Source organism: Pempheris klunzingeri, chromosome 7 (assembly GCF_042242105.1).
Source record: "Pempheris klunzingeri isolate RE-2024b chromosome 7, fPemKlu1.hap1, whole genome shotgun sequence".
Taxonomy (NCBI): Eukaryota; Metazoa; Chordata; class Actinopteri; order Acropomatiformes; family Pempheridae; genus Pempheris; species Pempheris klunzingeri.
This window is the reverse complement of record NC_092018.1, coordinates 23040768-23055069: the sequence shown is the minus strand read 5'-3', so window position 1 is coordinate 23055069 and position 14302 is coordinate 23040768. Positions and strand designations below refer to the sequence as shown.

The following is a 14302-nucleotide window of genomic DNA, read 5'->3' as shown; positions in this document are numbered from 1 at the left end:
CGGTGCAGCTCGGAGCCATGCTGGGTGCCTCCTCTGCGCACTCCGCGTAAAAGCGCACCAGCACTTCATCGTCGGTAAGAAAAGCCACAGAAATAAAGGGCGTGCATCCTCTAGTGGGTTTGGTCTGAGCTTTTGATTCATCATTTGCACGGACTTCCCCTCACTCCAACACGCACCCTCACACGCACGCACCCTCACACGCACGCACCCTCTCTCTCTCACACACACACACACACACACACACCGCTGAGGTCACTCAGAAGATGAGTGTCAATAAGACATGAATGATCAGGAGGACAAATACTGGATGCTTGTGCACCCCCCCCCACACACACACACACACACATCAACACATGGCCTGAATAAATTATGTTAAATATATCGATTACGCAACAATAACAAAAGGCTCTTTCATTATTACAATTTTCAGGAGTGATTTTCATTAATTAATAGAAATGTTCAAATGAATTACTCTTTTTCAAATGTCTGCTTTTTTTCTTCATAATGCCCAGTTTTCCTGCTACCTCCCCTCATATTCTATTGTCTAACACCACATGTTATAATGGCACTGGTTATAATAAGAATAGACGGCTCATTCCTCAGTCTATCTTCACTATATTGATTTCTGCTAAAGCACTTTCACAGCACACAGGAAGCTGAGGCCTTATAACAAACTGTGGTTTCCTCTCAGTCCACGAGAAAAACGGAAGGTAATGAGTTGAGTCAAAGTGGTACGGTTTCAAATGATCTCTCTTTAAATGTGCTTTATGTTGCACTTCAAACTGAAATTCATTTAGATTAAGGCTATGTCTCCTGTTCCTCCATCTGTCTCCATCTGCTTTTCTATCGTAGTTTAGAGTCATCCCTGCTAAACCAGCTCACTGTTAGCTGCTGTATGGAGGTCAGCAGGGCAACAGGGCAGCCGATGACACTGACGCGAGGTCAGTTTTAGTCTGAATAAATGGTTTTCTTATACTATCAAGTGGTAAAGGACATATATAGATTAAAACCCAATTGTGTCCCATAGTTTCCTACTAGAGAATAAATCTCAGATTTGGTGGTGAAGAGGGCAGGATGCAGGCTGTGCAAAGATGCTCCTGAAACAATCCAGCATATAATAGCAGGGTGTGAGATGCAGGTAGGACCAGCTTACATGGGATGCCACGGCTGGCATAGTGTACAGGAACACACACACGCAGACTGTAGACTAATATTGACGGCATCAGAACTATGAAGGAACACATATGGGATTATGTAGTAAACAAAAAAGGTTAAACAAACCAGAACGTGTTTTATATTCTATATATTCTTTTTTTTTTTTGTCAATTCTGTTTATTGAATTTTACATATAAAATTAGCAATTACAGTCATACATTCAATAACGTATAGCTATTATAATTCAGAACAATCAACAAACAACAAACACCCCCTACCCCCCCCCCACCCTGGCACATATCCCCTCCAAAAATCAGAAGTTGATCAGGAGAACAAAATGAATAATCACCACAAGTGAAAAGTAAATATATAAGATAAAAAAATAACATAAAATGGGAGAAAAAAAGAAGTAAAGAAAAGAAGAAAAAGAATCAAAAACTACACAGTGCTCAGTCCACAGGAGTATGACATGCTGTGTCATTAACATGTGATAAAAAGGGATTCCAGGTCCTTTCAAATTTACTACCAGTATATTCTATATATTCTTATAGAGTAATTCACACTACTAGCAGTAGTCACCTTTTATTTCATTCTCTCCGTCAGCTCCATGAGGTCGTCACCTGGAATGGTTTTCAGTTTACACGTGTGCCTTGTCAAGAGTTCATTTGTGGAATTTCTTGCCTGCTTAATGTGTTTGAGAGCATCAGTTGTGTCGTGCAGAGGCAGGGTCAGTACACGGTTCTATACAGTGAACAGCCCTGATCGACTACTGTTCTAATCCACACTATGGCAAGAACCACTCAACAAAATAAAGAGAAAGGACAGTCCAACACTAGATAAGTGTATTTCAGCTTTCACTATTTCTGTACCTTTAATAATTCCCTGAACTATTTATATCCCCATATTCCTTCATTTCTATTTTCAGATATTAAGACTAGTTGGTGTTTGTTGGAGGCATCTTGTTTCTGAGACCTTAGCTCTCTATATCCACTAGAGGGCGCTATACTCTACTTTCTGAATGGCAGTGCCAGTAGCACACAGATCTGTTTTCTAGTTCTCCCTCCAGATCTCCTTATGATTTCACTGATAAGCAGCAACATAAACCACACAGCCTATGACAGAGTGTCACAACGGTTCGTTTATTCAATATGCTAGGGAAGACATCTAGACAAATAACCCACGCTGACAAACGATAGTAGAGCCGTACGGCATTACATCACCGTTTTAGTGACGTTTCGCTGATTCAAATTGACAGCATCACTTTGACAGATTAACACAGATTTGCATTTAAAGACCACTTCAAAGAGCCTTTCGTCAGCAGGCTGAGATCTGCACAGAGGTGAATCACAGTCTGGCTGTCTGTGTGACCAGTGTTGGTATGACTAGTATTTATTTTTGACCAAGTGTGTATGTGTGCGTACTGAACTGTAGACGACACTGCAACTTGTTGTAGGCAGTATTCTCTGTGGTTGGTAGGGCTTGGGGGGGGGGGTGATTGCCTGAACAGAACTTAGGGGGTGACACAAATGGCAGTGAGGTGAATAGGTCGGCAACATAATTCTGAAATGCACAGATAAATCAGAAGTGTCCAGGCCTAGTGGTCCAACCAGCCACCTGATGTTTCCTCTCCAAACACCCCCCCACCCCCCAAGAGCTGCTACACTGTAAAAAAAAAAAAAAAAAAAGCAGCATGACAAATGACAGCAGGCCATTTAAGCCCAGACTGACGTATGTAACTTGTCAGAGAAGAAGAACACATTCTTCCTCTTGCAAATGGAAACTCTGGAGCAATAATAAAACCCATTCTTGCTCACGTCAGTATTCTCCATACAGCCCAGGACATCCACAATACTGTACGTACAATAAACACTCTTTCTGGCTGTATGGCCCATACCATAAGGTGGTCAATGTTAGTTAACATTAGCAAAGTTAAGTCATTTCTCTGACTTGATTGGTTGATTATTGGTATTTGTGTGTACAGTGAGCTTTTATTTTGCCATGTCTTGCTTTAAAACATGAGCTCTCGGGCTGGTAGCTCTCAATTAGTCAGTCAGTCAGACCACACTGAAATATCTCAGCAGCTACTGCGAGGATTACCGTGACATTTTTACATTCATGCTCCCCAGAGGATTGTGATTGACTGTGGTGATCCCCTGATTTTCCCTGTAACGCAACCATGTGGTTTACATTTTAGGTGAAATATCTCGACAGCTGTTGCATAGAGTACCGTGTAGTTTGGTTCACAAATTCATGGAGTTTGTCAGAGGAAATCCTGTGACTTTTCATCTGATAAGATCGTCAGGGTGATATTTCATTTTGTTTAATCAGTCTTTTAGTCTCCTTTACAATGAGCATTACAGATCAAACCCTCAACTCCTACACAGAAAGGCCTGAAACAAAATTACTATTGTTGCAAATTATAGTCTTGCTAACTTTCTGTGAGCTATGCTAAACGTATTCCTAGACTATGAATAGACTGAATTCATCAGCAATATTTCTAAATCCAAGCCAATGTTAAGTTGCTCTTCGTGGCTGAATTCAACATCTCATTCATTTTGCACTTGGTCGGCTGAACTGCTTGGTGTGAAATTCAGATTAGAAGGTAAACAGAGAACTGTGATTTACTCGTGCAGCTGATAACCACAAAAATCTAGTCATGGCCAACTTTCCCTGAAGGCTGAGTATCGACAGTGTTTCCTCAGTCAATCATCCTTCTTAGATAACAAAGGACTTCGGGCCACCTCCTAATTGTGTTGCTCAAAGTGTGAAGTAAATTGATTAAATGCGGTCAATAGACATCCATTGATGTCGGTTGATCAGGTAACATCCATTTAGCCAAGCTTTCAATATACAAAACCCTCATCAGAGCATACATCTGGTAGATCAAAAGCAGGGCGTAATGCATGGGAATCATGTGAATCCAAATGTGGCTGCATCTCCGGTGTCTTCGTCTCAGTAAAGTAACCACGCACTCTGTGCATTATCGACTTTTTCTGGCAGGAGCAGTTCATTCTGACTGGAATGACAACGTATAGTCAGAATCAGCATTTTTTGCAGTGTACCACAGGCCGTAAGAGCTTCCACAGGCTGTCCCTGCATACTGGAGAGCCAGGGCACTCAGAGGGCATTCACACCTTGTTAAGTTTTACAACTGGTGCATTTGTCGGTCCCGGGCCTCTATTGCCCCTGTGAATCAGTCCCTGCTTTGAAGTGACCTTCTCTGTCGACTGGGGTGATGAAGAAATTTAGGGTTTTCTCTGATGAATGTGAATGCAGCACACCTTAGGGTGCATATGGCCTGCTGGAAAACACAGTGTTAACCTGGATGAGATTATCTTTAGAGACAATTGAGGGGTTATATGACATTAATTTAATTATAGCCAACTAAAAGGACTAATAATTAGAAAGGAGCTTGCGCTGGGATTGTAAATTTCCATTTAACATCATTTCCGTCAGCGATAATTTTACTGTGATCACCACAGTGTCAGAAGGGACAAGAAACATGAATAGTCAGATGATTAGATTAGATAATTAGATGCATTATGAGCAAGATTACTGCATCTAAACCAGTGGCTCCCAAACTTTTTGAAACTTTTTTTCATTTTGCTGATTTCTTTTTTTTCAATGCTGTGCTGATTTGCAGATACATATTGGATTTATAGCGAACAATGAAAAGCTGAGATGAAACTGCACTGTCAGTCATCCGTGGGCAGTCACATTGGTGATTCACTCCCAGCGTTCAGTATGATGGCTCTGTTCACCCCTCTATGATAAGTTGAGATAATAAACGCTGTCTCATTTTTAACGAGGTGGTACGTGAAAGGTAGCGCGTTGAGTTTTTGACCATTAGTTGAACTATGGAGCGGTGCTTTAATGAGGAGGTTACTATTTTGTTTGCATCACGCACTGGTGCAAAGAAGCATGGCAATGTGTCGGAGGAGGCAAAGAAGAGGAAGACTTCCACCTCTGCAAACTTGGATGTAAAAATGCACTATTTAAAAGAGAAAATAAAATCTTTGCCAAATGTTTCCCGAAGAAGGACATCCATTCAGCACATTTGGTAGACTTCAAGGATACACACTATGTATGTGTGAGAAACACTGAATGTAACCCCATAACAGTGTTTATTTGCAAGAAAACTCCTTTTAAAGAGCAAATCTTGTAGGAACCTATGACCTGTCCTTACAAAGTGTGTGCCTTTGGCGTTACCATTTCTTTGTCTGATGGTAAAACTGAAAGTGAAGTCCTCCAACTTGTCAGTAATTATCCCTCACAGGGAAACTGTAGCCCTTTTTACACGGACTTGCTATTAATGTGACTTTGTTTGTTTACGATGAACCAAGCAATGGTGGGCACATCGCCCCCCTGGTGTGTGATTTTAGACAGTACACCGGCTTTCCAGAAGAGGAAGAGCTGTGGCATGTAACACAACAGCGTCGGCAACAGCTCTTTTGCTACCTCTACTTCCACTTCAGGTCCCAAACAAAAATGATCCCCTGTTCCGTCTAAGTAACTTTTACACAGACGGGTAGAAGAGCAACGGCGCAATGTTCCCACCTTGAAAAGGCAGTGTAGAAGGGGGCTAGAGTCTGCTCACAACTATCAACTACGAGAGGACAAAGTTGAGACGGGAAGTCAGATTGCAAACTATGATGGAGGATTACAACAATGTGGTGATAATTTTAGTTTAGTGGTTTTACTTTTTCAGTCTTTTCAGTCTGGTTGCCTGGCTGCTGTGTGTTTCTTGCCTCATCTGAGAATTGTTCTCATCACAGACCTTAGCAACTAAACGGTGAGAATTGGGCAAAACGACAACAAAAGGCCCAAATTGTGTGTATTTCTTCTTTCCCTTTAAGCTCGGAGGTGAATGAAGATGCAGTGGGTAGCGCAAATGCAGGGATTTTATGTCAAACCTTCAGATCAGTGAATCAGTTTGATTTCCACTCCTTCATGACTTGAGTCTGCTCGTGCATCTATTTCATGCATGTCTTTAAAGCTAAGCGTTCCTCTCATCCAGCAGGACACGGTCGCAGTTACAGCTTGCAGGGATTGCTTCACTTTTGTTTTGAAAGAATTTTTACCCTTTTACCTGTGCACGACAGACTGCTGTAAACTGCATGAAGGAATGCCTATTGAGGTGATTAAAGGAGCAGAAAGCAGGTGATATTTAAGAGTAGGGGGGGATTTGGTATGTGAGGACGGACTTCTTGAAACAGAAGGAGGGGGGTGTGGGGGGGTGTGGGGGGGTTGAAATCCCAGCCGTGGTAGGAGGTGAAAGTATGAGGCTCAAACCACCGTGGATGAGGCTCCTGTAATCCTGTAGCACAGTCCCATCCTTTTACATGCATGGCCTACTGTTATTTGTGTCAGCCACTCATCACTCACACATACTGCAGTCAGGAATGGTATCCTGGTCAATTTGGCCTCTGAAAAAGCAAGTCCATTGAAAGGAGCACCGGTGAAGGATTCTGACGTGATCCCGACGAGGATCAGGTTCCCCATTTAGCTTGTTCGTCTGCAGGAGAAAAAAAACTAGAACATACTTTAAAAGTGTTTTTTTCTGGAGGGTGGGGTATGGGTGGGAAGTAGACAGGAGGCACCTGAAACAGTGTTGTACCCACCTTTTCAATATGAATGACTTTTCTTGTCAGGTCTGAATGTGGGATTAAATCTTTTGAGCACACCCACTTTGTAGAAGCTGAATGTGAAATAAAGGCTGCTATTGTGTGACAGCGGCTCTCCCCCAGGGCCCTCACAGCTCCCCAGCCTTCTCAGCCAGCTCACACACTCTCTCAACCCTGAACTAGCAATTAGACGGTCAAATCAAAACCCTGGCACTCAGGACTAATTGTTTCTAACAGGCCTTTGTAAAGGGCCATGGTGTTTCCCATTCAGGGCAGCTTCCCTGCCTCCTTGTGTGTCAGATAGGGGAAGGCATCGTTCCAGCCGGGAGATAAGCCAAAGGCTTTTTTTAATGCCGCAAAGTAGACTTAATTTTCACCTTCCTTTCACGGTTCAGGTGCACTTGTGTATTGAGGCGGTCAGAATTTGCAGTGGGTGGGTTGGCCTGACGGATACAGTACCTCACAGGATGTCATTCATCGGCAGCTTCCGGAATGTGTTAAAAAGGTTGTGTATGCATGTGTGGGGATTTCACCGCTGTCCTGCATTTTTCTTACTTTTCTGCGCTTTTTTTGGGGGGGGGGGGGGTTTAACAACTGTCAAGACATGAAATGCATGACTTTTCTAAAGACAGCGTGCCTGTCAGATGTGTATAATGATGGAGCGGCAACATTCACTTTGTTTTTGTCCTTGCTAGTATTATGGTCTTTTGGTTTAGGGCTACAATGATGTGGGGTGCTGGTAGGGCAGAAGCCTAAACCATTTATTAAGCGCTGGATAACAGTTAGCCAGATGTTATCAACTGCCACTAAGATTCCTCAATGATATAAAATATGGCATTATTTAGTTTTTTGAAAACTCAAACTCAGTAAAAGATATTCGTTACTCCAATATGTAAATTTCTTCAGGAAAGTTTACATTAAAGGGAAACTTTACAGATGTCCAACTGCCTTTGTATCGTTAGAATGTTAAACTACAATCTTACAATCTTTCCTCCATGTTTGCTGCACCCAGAACGCCCTGCTCGTTTGTCATGTGGCGGACTTTTGCCGGCTCTAGGGCTGTTGTTCGAACTACAGATTGCATTTGTTGTATGTCTGCCTCAAGCAAATGATTTCAATCATTTAATGCTAGAATTAGACATCCAGGGGCGATGAGTGTGGAGGAAGTGTGGCGTGTGGAGGAAAATGCTGCCACAGCTGAGAGTCAAGCACCGCCATGATCAGGGTTTACTTAAATGTAATTCACTTGTTGAGTCTACAAATGTCCATAGGCCTACATAGCCATTTTATTAGGCACACTTAGCTAAAACTAATGTGGTTGAATCCAACAGCCCTATTCAATGAATTCTCCCCTTGTGAAGGCTCTACTGTTCAGTTTTTGTTGAAAGTTTGCATTTTGCCCCTCTGCTGTGTAACAGAGAGTGACGAAGTAATGCAGTGTCTCTCTCCGTGGATATCCGGAAAATATTTTAACTTTCACTTGCATATCAAAGAGTTTTAGTTTGATGTGCTGGCCATTTTACTAATGCGCCTGGACATTTATGAAATTATCAGGAAAACAGAACTTGTTTTAGAATAAACATCAGTAAAATGTAGTCATTGTTTAAGCATTAATATAACCAAACCAGCGTTCCAATGCTGCTCTGCAGGACGCGCACACTCAACTTATTGAGCTGTCTGGGAGTGACATGCTCACCGCTCCTGTGTCAGAATGGGAGGAACGATTGTTGCATTGTGGCCTCATTACTCACTGTTCAGAAGTGGTGTGTGTGCGTGTGTGCGTGTGTGTGTGTGAGACCACATCAGCGTGTAGATATTTCCATGGCGAACCACCTCTCCTGAGATAAAGACCTCCTCTGCTAAAATCGTAAAAAAAAATGTTCTGAAAAATAAATTAGATACAGTTCCACATCCCTGCATTCACACAGTAAAACACAGTTAAGGTATTTAGCTTTTTAAATTCTACCATTGCTGCCAGAATAGAGGCGAAAAGTCATGATGGATTAAAGGTTCTGCTTGTACATCTTCTTATTTGGTGTAAAAGACAAACAGTGTTAGGAGTGGATGTCTGATTCTTTCTATATGTGACTGACCTGCTGTCTGCACCCAAACAGCCCTGAGAGCAGGGAGCTGCTTCTGTTTCAATTGGAGTGTGACTGGAGCTATACTGGGAGCTATGGGGAGGGGGGTGATGCTTGTCCATCACTGCCTCCACACACACACACACACACACACACGCACACACACACACACACACACACACACACACACACACACACACACACACACACACACACCCTGCTGTGGACCCCTGTGTCTGCTGCTCAGCCTGTCAACCTGAAAGAGACAGAGCGAGAGGGGGCTGGAGTGCTGAAGTGCACTGTAAAATTTTTCGTTGTAAATTTACAGTAAATTACTGGCTACTAATTGCACTACTTTCACAGTAATGTGCTGTAAATATTTTTACAGTAACTTGCTGTAAATAGTTTACAGTAACTTACTGTAAATATTTCACAACAAATTACAATAAAACTACAACTGTCTACTGTAATTTCACAGTTGCTGTGACTTTGACTTTACTGTGATATAGCAGCATTTACCTGTATAATTACAGTAATTTGCTGTAGTTCATTTTACTGTAAAAGTACGGCAATTTGGTAGCCAGTAATTTACTGTGAAATTACAATTTAAATAATACTGTAACATATTGTAAATTTTACTTGTTAACTGTGATTTTACAGTTTTTTACTCTTACAAACATGCTTTGGATCTGCTCAGTAAAAATGACAACAAAAACAATGGCCATTTTAAACTTTTAATACTTTTAAACATAAAAAAACTATAAAAGCACTTGAAAGTGTACTTTTAAAAACATTTTTGAACATTACAGAACAATCAAATTTTTGCATTTCTACTTTGACAGCCATTCAAAGTCCACAAGTTTTTTCAAGAGAGTGCTCACACGTGGGTTGACACCACTCCGCTTCTTGCCCTTTGAGCCGGTCTCAGGGTTGATTCCCAAGAAGCACCTGTAAACAATAGGCAAAGAAAACAACTTTAAGTTTTACACCAATTTATATATTGCATAATTTATCCAAGGCACATGCAGTGGTGCCCCTTTCCCTTTAGGTAAACCTACACCAAGGCAAGAAATAAGAGTGATACAAGCAAGCAGATCAGGTATGTAGAAATAGAGACACACATGGAAACACTGAGAAACACTAAAAAAGAAAGAATTAACAAAGGTGAAAAGTAACAAATGACATTTACTTATGTAACTGTAATTGAATGGCTTTCTGTGTACTTGTACTTTTTTAGTTTATTTAAAGGGTGACTAAACCCCAGTCTCTCTGATTGGAAATTTAAAGTAGAAAAGCACTCGGAGAGTGCAGACCTCTGCCAAGCAGCCCATTTCCACCTTTGAATCATTCCAAAAATTCTTGGATCCAGATGGTAATCCAGAACATCACCAAGATATAATCATCTGTTCCTTGTCCCATTATCAACATTTCCTGAAAATTTCATTAAAATACGTTCATAACTTTTCTAGTTATCTTGCTAACAGACCGACCGACAGACAGACAGACAGACATACAAACAGATAAACGACAGCAAAAACATAACCTCCTTGACGGAGGTAAAAATGCCTGTAGAACCTGAAAAAAAGACTGGTTTGGGTGGAGCTAAGACACACACACCACAGTAACTATGTTAGCTTTCGGTGATGTAAGATGGCACCACCTATGTTATCTGCATCCAGATCAGCCAATAGGAAAATTCAATTGCAATAGCCAGGTTAACCTATCAAGGCAACTCATATCTTCCGAGATTAATTTGTCTCATTTCTAGACAAAATATTTAATTCGGCTTAATATAAATCTGATTTCAATATATTTCAAGTCTAAATTTTAAAAGCTCCATGAAAAACAAGTATTACATCTTTTTTAGAGAACATTTTACCTGCTGCTAGCCATTTGTACTCATTACAATCAATTAAGTCTTTATTTTTGCCTTGTAATAACAAGCCTCTGCACAACCAGCCAGGACTGAAGTGTACAGGGACTATCCACAAAATGCAACACCGACAAAAGATGCTGCAAAAATATTTTTATAATAACTTCACCCTGGATAGGTGCAGTGTTGAAATCACTTCACACAATAATGCTCTTGGTTATATTATTTATTTTTTATTATTTTATATTAACAATTAGTTAGGAAAAAATATGATTTTACAAAATTGGGGGGTACATCTTACTCCCCCTAACCTCATCACTGTGGGTTAAAAGTACTTCGTACTTTAATGGATAACTTGTGGATTTTTGAACCTGGGCTGTATTTAGGATTGGTCAGTAGTGCAACTGAATGATAGGAACCAAAATCAGACTGATCGGCACAATTAAGTTTAATTTTTGCCTGAAACCAAAAGTAAGTTTGAACTGGGATGTCCGGGCAATTTCTGTTTGTGTCAAAAGTATGCAAATAAAAGTGTTTGTTTTGCTACTAACAGGCTGAGATTGTTATAAGCATTATGGAGATGACCTGTACCTTTTAATTTATGTGACGTCGCTCATGCCCTTGATACATCCTGTTAGGAGTCTGTGTTAGGGGTGAATTTTATTTCTGATTATTATTGAAGATTATTTTTGAAGTCATGAAGTCATATGTATGTGTGTCAAATATTTAGTAATAATCTGAATAGTAAAATATGGGTAAATGATGGCAGCACAGCTGATCGAGGCTCCCTGCTCTTGCCTCTGTGTGTGTGTGTGTTGCTGCTTCTGCTTCAGTGTCTCAGCGGTGCTGTTACCATTTACTGATGTTTTTAGAAATAAAATTCACCCCTAACACAAGACTCCTAACAGGATGTATCAAGGGCATGAGCGACATAATGGTACTTTCATGTGAGCAGTACTTTAGCCCTCTTTCCACACCTGGAATTAAGCAAGCTACCAAGTCATATACTTGACACCCAAGTTAGAAAGGTGCATGTGGTGACAGTGGTGACCAATATTGGTAGGGAATATAGTGGTAATGAAAAATTCCTGACACAATGATGTGCTAAAATTGATGAGGTTGTGTTACCAAAAAGGAGCATATGCCGGCAGCTCATAGGCTGTGTGCTCTCTTTACCATGCTATCAAAAGGAAAAAGTTGAAGAGCGTTACAATACCTTTGGATAAACTCCAGAGTGCATGAACCATCCTCAGGATACTGCAGATTGAAGCTGTAGTAGCTCGCAAAAAGTGCAGCTATACCATTGATGAATCTGGCATGTGGTCCCATCACCACTTGTCCTTCGATGCACAGCATCCAAGCCCTTGGCTTCATCATGTCACCTGAAATGAACAGCAAAGAAAATCTAAGTCAATGTACTCCCCTGGAATGATGGAAAAAAGCTATCTGAAATATCTGAAACCACTGACTGGACACCAGCTAATGGCACTACTTTTAAATATCAGTATCAGAAAGATGGAGACATGCTACAATATTAGAAAAAAACATGTCAAAACATTGATCAGCAAGTTATTTAAAAATATCATTTCTAGCTTACAGCTACAAATGTCAATATAAAATCCAGATATACCGTACCTTGGACAATTAAGCAGGGGGTGCTCGGTAATGCCACTGTCCTCTGCACATCAGCAGCAGTGTCACACGGCTGTAAAATAAGACATAGCATACATCTATAGTAGCAAAGTTTCAACATGGTACATAAGAGATAGTCCACTGGTCTCACTGATTTAGAAGTTAATCATAGAAAACATTATGTGTCAACATGTGAATGAGTGTGATTAAATGTATGCAAGTGTCAAAGTATCATACAGTACTGTCTAATGCAATCACAACCTGCTTTTTTTATCTTTTAAACAACTTACATCAGTCTTAAGCATAATGGCGTTCTCTGGCTCTTTGAAATATGCCATCAGGAGCAGGAGGATACATGCAGCCTTGTCTGAAGCCTCTGGCTCGTAGTTTGCCAGGATTTCCTCGATACCTGGCTGACGGTTGAGTTCCTGGCAGAACTGAATGACAGTACTGCCTTTGTTGTTCAGGGCCTCTTGCATCTTAATAAGGATGGAGACATCCGTCAGCAGACCAAAGTGGGAGTAAAGGCCTCTTTGGGAGAAGAGAAAAGGCCATTCCTCCTTAATCTCTGTGATGGCTGGTGCAGGCACACTGTTAAGGTATCGGCGCTGGATTACGTATGTCTTCTCCATCAGAGGTTCAGCTCTTTCTGCCCCGCTCATCCCTTCCTCGGAGTAGATGTTACGCAGTTGCCTTTTAATTTCATCCAAGGTTGCCTCGGTTTCTCCAGCAGGAAGTTCTGCAGGACACCACCTGACACATCCATACTGGTCCACAGGGCCTCTTGGCATTATTCTGGCCCCCTCTGCCACTACAGTGCGGGGCCTTCTCTCTCTGCGTCGTCGTGCAAGACTGTTTTTTCTATTCTTATATTCCACTCTTGTTTTAATTTGCAGAAGAAGAGAGTGACAGCCATCCCCAAAGATGTCTCCTCTTCTTCCGACATCAGCAAAACTTTTGGGATAGTCCCTTACAATTCTGCGTGCAATGCTGTGACACATTGCTCGGGTTGGGTTGAGCTCATGCTCTAACATTTGGTCCACCACTGCCTTCACCATATCTTTTCTGTCCCCTGGTGATGGTCTTGTTTGATCTGCCACTGCCTTTCGAATTGCTGCTGGCATCCCTTCCCATCTGACCCGGAAGTCTGTATACCATGGCCTGCCAGGCAGTGTTGGAGAAGAGTTCAAAGTGCTTTCGGAACTTGATGATTGGGGATACTGAGTAGATGGAGAGGCAGCAACATATTCTATTTCCAGTGCTTGAAGTCCTGGAAGTGAGGACAAAAAATTCTGAACAGATAAAGGAAGGGCAAGATGTGCAAGATTCTTGCTGAAAGTTTCAGTTTGTAAAAAGCTAAATCCTCAAATGTGCAACGTGACCACCCCCGAATGCCTAGATAAAAATAAAAATTCTACAAAAACTTTGTACTGGTATTTAAACTTGTTGTCGCATTTGTTCAACTTTCCCATGGAAAAATATATATTTACCTTCATTCTTAATGCCATTCAGCAGTTTACGACACTGGATTGGTCTAAGGAATTGCTCCAGATCCTTCTCTTGCACTAAAGCAAGGTCTGCCCTGCTCTCCACACCAAGATCTTCAAACCCTTCCAGCAGGGAAGTCAGGGTTTCAACAGAGAGGTCCGTTAAAACTGATAAGACTGCTTCCTTTATATCTTCACGATTCATAATCTAAAAGACCAGAGTGTCAAACATGAATCAATTACTGCAGTGTACAGTATTCCCTACTTGTCTGTTTGCTATGTTTAAGTCTCCATGCTTCTGAGATTTATTACCACAACATATCAAAAACATATCAAAAAGAGAACCACTTGATTTTCTCAGGTTAATAACACAGCTTTTTGCCCATTTAGGTATGCATTATTTTTTTTACCTCAACAGCTTGTCTACAGCCTCTTTGTCCTGTCTGCTCT

The 14302-nt window shown here is 41.2% G+C and overlaps 1 protein-coding gene across 1 annotated transcript; it reads right to left on the bottom strand.

The window, feature by feature from the left end:
- Positions 1–9690: 9690 nt before the first annotated feature.
- On the bottom strand, positions 9691–14057 carry LOC139204519 (uncharacterized). The gene is made up of 5 exons (XM_070834554.1): positions 13856–14057; positions 12656–13635; positions 12369–12438; positions 11950–12115; positions 9691–9808 (listed from the first exon to the last, which is right to left on the bottom strand). The coding sequence occupies exons 1-5, from the start codon at positions 14055–14057 to the stop codon at positions 9691–9693; spliced, it is 1536 nt and encodes a 511-aa protein (XP_070690655.1).
- Between the last annotated feature and the right edge of the window lie 245 nt (positions 14058–14302).

Excerpts from the sequence above, each read along its gene's own strand:
- LOC139204519 (XM_070834554.1), bottom strand. The coding sequence starts at position 14,057 with ATGAATCGTGAAGATATAAAGGAAGCAGTCTTATCAGTTTTAACGGAC. Across the intron at positions 13,636-13,855 it reads GAATGGCATTAAGAATGAAG|GACTTCAAGCACTGGAAATA; the intron begins GTAAATATATAT and ends CCTCACTTCCAG. Across the intron at positions 9,809-11,949 it reads ACTCTGGAGTTTATCCAAAG|GTGCTTCTTGGGAATCAACC; the intron begins GTATTGTAACGC and ends TATTGTTTACAG.